The 8,552-nt window shown below is 49.8% G+C and overlaps 1 protein-coding gene and 2 non-coding genes across 3 annotated transcripts; all 3 read left to right on the forward strand.

The window, feature by feature from the left end:
- The first annotated feature begins 133 nt into the window (after nucleotides 1–133).
- On the forward strand, nucleotides 134–8,524 carry RPS17 (ribosomal protein S17). The gene is made up of 5 exons (XM_048867183.2): nucleotides 134–228; nucleotides 1,166–1,317; nucleotides 3,363–3,468; nucleotides 7,017–7,082; nucleotides 8,398–8,524. Exons 1-5 carry the CDS (start codon nucleotides 226–228, stop codon nucleotides 8,476–8,478), a joined length of 408 nt encoding a protein of 135 aa, XP_048723140.1. The 5' UTR covers nucleotides 134–225; the 3' UTR covers nucleotides 8,479–8,524.
- Nucleotides 2,958–3,073, forward strand: LOC125644449 (small nucleolar RNA SNORA71). The gene has a single exon (XR_007359011.1). It is a non-coding gene; the product is annotated as a small nucleolar RNA SNORA71 (small nucleolar RNA).
- Nucleotides 4,112–4,246, forward strand: LOC125644448 (small nucleolar RNA SNORA71). Its single transcript, XR_007359010.2, has one exon. It is a non-coding gene; the product is annotated as a small nucleolar RNA SNORA71 (small nucleolar RNA).
- Nucleotides 8,525–8,552: the final 28 nt, after the last annotated feature.

The raw sequence follows: 8,552 nt of genomic DNA on the forward strand, positions 1-8,552 counted from the left end.
CCTGCAGCACCCCCGGGCGTTACTTCTGGGCTTAGGGCGGCGACACTTCCGCCATCTGGCCACGCGGTGGCGCCGTGGCCTGCTCACAGTCTCTGCTGTGCATCCACCTAGCCGCCGGGTGGCGCTGTGGGCAGCTCTCCCCGGACTCACAGCGCCCTTCTAGCCGCGCCCGCGTTATAGCTCTTTTCCCGGCATCCTTTGCCCTCTTCACCGGCCGCTGCCAATATGGTGGGTACCGGGCCTGGCTCGTTCTCGCTCCTTAATCCGGCGCCATCTGCCCCGGGCCGGGGCTGCCGGGGCTGGGGCCGCGCTGGGGGCTGCTGCCGCCGCCGGGGGACGGGGCGAGGCCCGTGGGGCAGGGCGGGGAACCTCGGGCGGGCCGGCTGGGGAGCCGCACGGGGCCGCTACGGGCCAGGCCCGGGGAGCTGTGAGGGGGGCAGGCGGTGCCTGGGCTCGGCGATCCCGGGGCGGCCCGGGGCTTTGGGCTCACCCAGCCCGGCTGCAGGGGTGCGGGATCCGCGCTCGCCCGTGTTAGGCCTGGGCCCTGCTGGGGTCCCGTCGGAGGGGTTGGGGGGAGGAGCGAGCCGTGGTATCTCGGGGCGCTGCGCGGAGTTTGCGCCCAGAGCAGGCCCGCTGCGGTGTGAGGATCCCTGGTGTAGGCCTGTCTGCCTCCCTGGGTCTCACTGCGGGCTGAGACCCTGCGAGCAGTAGTTTACGGAGAAGTATTGGCTCCCCGTAATGAGGCAGTTTTACCCATGCAGAGTATGGGTATGGGGGCAGGGCCTCTAAAAATACCCCTCAGCATTACTGCCTGCACAAGAAGGTTGGGGGCTTGAGGGTGAGTAGAGAAGCCACCGCTTCTGAGGCCTGGGGTTCCTTGTCTTCTGGGTAGTTAGACACATCACTGCAGTTTTCTGCGTATTAGGCCAGGCTAAGGGTCATGTTAGCCTCCTGTCTACAGGCTTGGATGTAATGAACTCCATGTGTCAGGCTTATGGATTTAGTTTTCTGAAGGAAAGTTGCCCCCCGTTACAGGGTACAGGATTAATGCCACCTTAGTGGCTCTTTAGGAGCTCACCAGGAACACTTTGAGCTGGAAGCAGAAATAGATGGGTAGATTTTGCTATTTCACACTGTGGTGACTTGTTCTTCAAATCTTTTCTAGGGACGTGTGCGAACAAAGACCGTGAAAAAGGCGGCCCGGGTCATCATTGAAAAGTACTATACCCGGCTAGGGAATGACTTCCACACGAACAAACGGGTGTGTGAAGAGATTGCCATCATCCCTAGCAAGAAACTGCGCAACAAAATAGCTGGGTAAGGCAGCCCTGGGATTTACTGTACTCTTATATGAGGGTTTAGTTTTACACATCCTAGCTCTGGGGTGGTGAGAAGAAACTCATTCTGTTACAAAGGTATTAATCTAAGTACGTTTCGATAACCTCAGTAAATGCATCTTGCTCTGACACTGGAGCTGTGGATTAAGGCTTATGGAGTGCTGAAACATCCCTAGTGAGCTAGGAAGGCATTGATTTTTAATATATCAGAGGGGTAGCCGTGTTAGTCTGTATCCACAAAAACAATGAGGAGTCCGGTGGCAGCCCTTAAAGACTAACCGATTTATTTGAGTATAAGCTTTGGTGGGTGCAAAACCCACTTTTTCAGATGCATGGAGTGAAAATTACAGATACAGGCATAAATATCATGTGCCAATCTGTTAAGGTGCCACTGGACTCCTCGTTGGTTTTTGTAGATTTTTGTGAATTTTGAAGGGTAATGTCCACCTGGTTAAGTCAACTTAAATTTTTACACTGGCAGGGATCTGAAAATTGTTTGTAATATCACTAGATCAATCATATCTTTAGAAATACAATCTCTAGAATGTTTAAGCATCATGGAGTACTGCCTTACTTAATCTATATGGTAGATTAAGTAACATATGCTCCTTAGTCCTTACCCAGCATCTTAAAAACATTTAACTTCTGGATAATTTTTCCGTTGGCTCTTGGGTGTCAGGAGAAATTGATTCTTACCTATACTTACTAATTACAACTCAATCCCTGCTTAATGGAAGTGTGCTCATAGAATCTTCCTTATGTTCAAACTCTTTTTCTGATAGACTAAAATCTCTTTATTTCTCTACTCTAGTAGCACTGAGTGTCATTTCCTTTTGGCGTAGCTGTTTCATTACTGTTTTGTTTTAAAAGATTTTAACAAGTCTTGGCTCAAGCTCTGTGTATCTCAGCTAACAAATATGCAGAGTTGCATGGAAATCTTTTTCTCCGCTTGTCCATTGTTTTTCCTGGACTCCTCTAGCAGGCAGCTGTCAGGTTAGCTGGTCAGACTTCCCTAGACACTGAGGCCTAGATCCTCAGAGGTATTTAGGTGCCTAACTCTCATTGATTTAAACAGCCTAAATACCTCAGGGGATCTGGCCCTGAATTACTTGGTGTCCTGGAAGTGCTAAGATGTACTTCCACATTTTAATCTCTTATGAACTCTGTTTCACTGCCTTTTTGGTCAGAGCTTGTTGTATTTGTTTTCCTTGGGGCAAATCCAGTATGGGAGTGGGTGAGTTTTTACGTCATGCTGCGATTAGCGTTCGCCACTTGCATTGCTGCAGGCTCAGGATCCCTGTGCCACCTGACTTTTTATGGGGGGAGGTAGAGAGAGGCTTGCTGATTAACAGAGCTGTAGTTCTCCAGCAGGCAAAGTCAGAAGTGTCAAGTTATCCTCTTGTGTACCCCTGGAAGAGAGGTATACTGAAATCAGGTGGGTCCTGAGGCCTGTTGCTGTTTGACTTGCCTCTGCCAGCCTCGTGTGTGCATTTGCAGCTGCATTGAATTAGAGCTTGAAGGAAATACCCTGGTGTCTAAGTTGGGTTGTTTATAACCAGCCTCCCAAGGCTTCAGTCACTGAACTAGGAGAAATTGTGTGTTTGGCTTACTTGCTTTGAAACCTGCATTCGAAAGTGACCTGGTCATTGATAGTGCAGGGAGAGGAACTTGTGAAAGCTTTTCCCGTGTTTGGAGGGCTCATCCTCATTCCTACCAAACCCTGTAACTTTCAGACATTGCTGCTGGTCTTTTTGCTCCCTTCCTCTCCCAGGAGGCAGGACAGGAAGGCCTTCTGCTGCAAAGTTAATATGGTCTCTGGCTGTGAAATGGCTGGGTAGATTTGAGCAGCTGTGGGCGTTTAACTGTGAGACAGATACAAGGTCTCTACTGACCCACCTCTTCCAATATTACGGAGAGCAGAGATGTAAAGCTAGGGCTTCCTCTGGGTGGGTTAAAGCTGTTGTCAGTGTGAGATATATAAGAAAATGGGGTGCCAATTGACTAGTTTCTGGATTCTCCCTGCAGGTATGTCACCCATCTGATGAAGCGTATTCAGAGGGGGCCTGTCAGAGGTATCTCCATCAAACTGCAGGAAGAGGAGAGAGAGAGGAGGGATAACTATGTCCCTGAGGTAAGATTTCTGGCCACACTTGGGTGCACCTCAGGCCTCTTTTGCCAGGCAGAGTGGCTCATCCTGCCATGCTGGTATCCAGCTTCTGCATGGCTATCAAAGGGGCTTCCATTCTACTTATCACACCAGCAACCATGAGATCTCTCCTTTCCTGAGAAATGGGACCATGACCAGATAGCCCAAGTTAGCTGCACAGAGCTGGGATTTATGAGAAGAATCCAGGGTGACAGACTGATGACTTGTCGTGAAAAATCCCCAGGGACATAGGGAGCCAGGAGCTCCTGCTCTCTAATCTCAGCTGTACTGCTGATTTGTGTTGTGGAGCAAATAATCTCTGCCTCCATTTTCGGATCTGTGAAATATGGAGAAATAACTCCCTTGGTGTAAAGTGGTGTGAAAGCTGTGATGTATGTTTTGAATCTCATTGAAATTCAAGAGAACTACAACCTCCTGCGCTTATCTGTGGAGGGTCCAGAATGGGACTGGGCTTTCCTGAACTCTCACTTGGACGGGCAGCGGAAGAGAAAGTTGTTGCTCACTTGTCATAGCTTCAGTTCAGTTCACCCAGAAATCTGATGGCCTGACTAGCATCTCCCCCACCCCCTTCCGCTCCCCAGCTGGATTTAAAGGGCTCTCATTCTGAACCTGCATTCGAAAGTGACTCTGGTCTTGCCTGTGACCTGGTCATTGATAGTGCAGGGAGAGGAGCTTGTGAAAGTTTTTTCCCGTGTTTGGGGGGCTCGTTCCTATCCCTACCAAACCCTGTAACTTTCAGACACTACTTCTTACCCTCATCTCCAGTCCAATGTGGTGGGTGTGGTAGGTGACCTCAAATTGGCTTCCAGCAAAATTATTTTTGCAGCACTATGGACTATGAAGTGACAAACAGCAACAAGCCAGCTTCAGGCCCTGTCTTCAGTGTGCAGTTCACCCAAAGGTTGGCACTCCATTATGACCACAGGTTTGGTTCTGTGGCAGATTCTGAGTGTAGAGTTCAGTTGTCACTAGAAATCTTATGAAAAACAAGTGTGCCGCCAGTGAGTGAAATGGGAGCTTTGATGTCATGGAGTGGGCTGGGGTTATTCCCTTCTTGATACCTGGCTTGCAGATCTCATCTTTCCCTGGAAGTGGGGAATCACTGCTTATATCCAGTCCATGATGTGCTGGCTGGGTAGCACCTGATGTAAATGCAGGAGGACTGTGCCTGCTCTTGCCTCCCTCCTGATAGTGTGTGTTAGGCTGGCTCCCTCACAGCTACCACCCATGTGTCCCAATCATAGGACTGGAAGGGGCCTCAGGGTCACTGAGTCCAGTCCCCTGCTGTCACTGTCAATCCCGTCCCCCTCATGTCTACCTGTGAGGTGTCTGCCCTCTCACAAAAGTTCTAGCCAGCTCTGAGAATTTGGCATGCTAGGAACATAGGGATAGCCATAGTGAACCCCAGCTCCATCTCTCCCAGTGCCCTGTCTCTGGCAGTGGCCAGCCCCAGAGGAAGGTGTACGTACCCTGCAGTAGGTAGATGAGGGAGAGATCACGCCCCCACCTTCCTTTGATTCTCTGTGCACAAAATGTCCGACTGCTAGAATAATGCAGCTAGTGACCTGTTAGTATCTGCGCTTCAAGGGCAGGACTTGCTGGTATCAGCTGAACGAGGAGAGCCCTGATGTAGCTGTCTTCCCATAGTGTCACTGAGCGGGGATATAACTCCTTTGTACTCATGTTGCAGGCAAGAGAGATTGATTGTGAGTCACTGTGAAACTCTAAAATAGGCTTCTGGCAGAACCTCTTGCAAAAGCTACAGTAAAACTTGCTCCATTTATCAGACAAATGCCTGCAAGTGTCATTTCATGGCAGATGAAAAATAGCTATTTACCGAGAGCCCTTAAATAAGAAGCATGTACAGGAACTCATGGCAAATCGTTGGCTGACTCCGGCATTAGGGGTTTTGGATAGTCAGTGATAAATGCTTGAACTCTGGAGCAAAAGAGAGTCGTCTTGGCTCACTGTACTATGTCTCCTGCTTCCTTAGGCCGTAGGGGTGCTGTTAGAACTTGGAGATGATCAAGGTTCATATATGTTGTGATCGTGCCACAAGGGCAAGATCCAACAGTTACAACAGGACATGTAAAGCTTGTAGTGTAAGCGATGTTTGCAACGGATCCAAGGTGGGTGAGCTCTGGAGGGAGAGAGTTAAATCCGGTTCAGACTTGGAAATTTCTACTATTTATTGCCAATTTAATTTAAAATGCGTTTAGTTATAAAACGTCCATGCTGTGGTGGTCTTTTGAAGTGACACTACTGGTGGGGTAACTTACTGGGATTTTCCAAAACTGCCACAGGCAAAAAACCAAAATATTGAAAATGAAAGCCTTGGTCTGTAATTTAACTCACTAACCTCAGTGGGACCATTCATGGAAGGTCAAACATGTACATAAGTGTCTGCAGCACTGGGGGCTGAAACTGTATTTTTATTTAACATTTCTCTTATGTAAGAACGTAACTTCCTCCAGTACCCAGCAGTGGCCAGTATCAGAGCTTCAGGGGGTGTGGACTGAACAGGGCAGTTAGAGGGATTCACCCTGTTGTCACTTCAAAAACAGACTCACTTCAGTGTTAACAGTGAGAAGTTATTTAGCCTGTTGATACACTGAAAAGCTTCCCAATACCTGTTATGCACGCAGTCCAAAAGCTTGGCTACTGAGCTCATTCACGTCTAGGCACCTGGGGGCTTTTGGAAAAAATCACACCCTCCAGTGACTTAGGCACGTCAGTCCCATTGGCTTCAAATGGCAAACTGTGAAGGGCAGAGCATAGCCTGGTGGCGGTGGTTGAAATATAGCCTGGGCTCATCATTGTCTGAGTTTGTGGTGCTGTCACAAGGGTGGTAATGAAGCGTGGCACTTGTCTCTCTCAGCTCAGAGGAGTACTTTAAATGAGACTGCTCAACAGTATCATGAAATTCTGGTAACAATTGAGAAACGTGACTAAAGTGGGTGCTGTCTTTCTGAACTAAAACAGTAAATTTAACCAATTGTGAGGGCAGTATCCTAGGCACAGCTGGAGTTGCGACGGTCCCATATGCTTTAGGGAAGACAACTGAAGGCAGAAGAGACTGTCCCTGCTGAGAGCTCCTGCTCTGCTCCCTTGCAGCATTGTATGGCAGGATTCTTGGTGCACTTTGCAGCTCTCCCCACAGTATTTATGGGGCGAGTGGAAGGTGAGGGCAATGAGCTGTGGTGGAGGCTTTGTCCCTGCAGCTGTTTGTGAATGAGAAGCATTTGTCTTAGCTCAGGGCTTCTCAAACCCTTCATTCCCATTTGGTGATGTGAGTTTAGCAACTGGACTCAAGGGGTCGGCGCTATGTGAGCTTGGACTGTACTGGAGCTTGGACTCCCTGGACTGGTTGGGGACTCGCAAGCTTTGTCTGTAGGCACCCACTCCAGCTTCTGACCATCTCTGAGTGGGGTCTGACTAACGCTGGACTCCCAGAGCTCTGTGTGTGTGAGTGATGTTTAACAAAGTGCATCCGTGTTCCTTTCCCTCTGCAGGTCTCTGCCCTTGACCAGGAGATCATTGAAGTTGACCCAGATACTAAGGAAATGCTGAAGCTGCTGGTGAGTGTGAGCTCTTCAGAGAGATTGGCTTGTGCCTTCACTCTTAGCCATCATAGCTCGGTGCAGACTGAAGGCCTTGTCCAGGCACCAGGGAGAGCCTCCTAGCAACAGCTGTTTGGAGGACTTTGTTATGAGCAGATTTCAAGCACTGTTACTCTGTGAGAGCTGGGCCATGGACTGACTGGCCTCTGTAGTGTGATTATTATGAATTGGCCAGGAAAAAAAAAACCCCAGCAGTGGCTGGAAAAGATGCTAGAAGCCTGCCAGCAATACTATGCTGACCCTGCTAGCATGGCTTTCAACTGCAATACAGCTAGGCAGTTCTTCGCCTACATCTCAGGGACCCAGAAACCCGCAGTCAGCACCTGACAACCTCTATGTGTGTGTGTGTGTCTCTCTCTCTATAAAGTGGGTAACAGTGCTCACCCACCTCTGTCCAAGCTCTGGGACTGGTGGATGTGATATATTAGTTATACTGGGGTGTGGCTGGGGCTTCTGAATTGAAATATGAAAGAGCCAGAGCTCCTGAGCATGATCAAGGGCCACAACCCTGCTAGAAATCCTAGCACCAGCAGCATGAAAGGGGGAGGGGCAGGATACCTGGAGAGGACTTTGCCGTGGACCTCACTAGTGGTGATGGATACACGCGTTCTCTTCCCTCCCCACCCACCCCCAGTCTCTTCTGTATCAGCCTGTAGGACTCAGTGTCTGGTGTGGTTTTTCCCCAAGCTCTCCTGCATGCAATGCTCCTTTGCACTCGGAGTTGCTCTTAGCTGTACAAGGGCCTAGAAGCCTGTTTTTGTTTTGCGTCTCCCCTTCCCTACTGGGACATGTGCTCTGATACCAGAGCTGTGCTCAAGGCCTCCTGCCCCTGATTAGAACACAACCACTACAGAAGTAACTCAACGCTGGGTAAGCTTGTGATGTCCGGTTTCCAGCCCAGCTGCCAGCATGTTAACTGTGTAACTTTCACGATTGGGTGCATCTCCCACCCCAGTCCAGTAAATGCTCAGTCAGGCTGGTCCCTAAGTGTCCCCACCCTCCATGTGTCAAATTTGCAAGCCCATTGGGGCTCACTGCTGTGTTGTGTGACACACTTCCCCCTCCCTGTCCCTGCAGCACTGTCTCCTGTCTGTGGACAGGCTGAAGGACTCGCCCTCTGTTCTCACTGGGATTCGGGGTAGATGCGTTTGTGTGTTGGCAGGGAGAGGCGAGGCAGAGCCTGCTTTGCTTTGATCTGGGACCTCTCCCAGCAAAGAGGAAGGGGCAGGCTGGCATGCTGAGTGTGACCTGGTCTGTTCCATATGTCTTCCAGGACTTTGGCAGTCTGTCCAATCTGCAGGTCACGCAGCCCACTGTGGGAATGAACTTCAAAACACCAAGAGGAGCTATCTGAATCCATTGCTGTGCTGTCACTTTTCCAATAAACGTGGGAAACCAAACCTGTGCCCTCTCTCCACTAGTGCTGGG

This window comes from Caretta caretta, chromosome 10 (genome assembly GCF_965140235.1).
Source record: "Caretta caretta isolate rCarCar2 chromosome 10, rCarCar1.hap1, whole genome shotgun sequence".
NCBI lineage: Eukaryota > Metazoa > Chordata > Testudines > Cheloniidae > Caretta > Caretta caretta.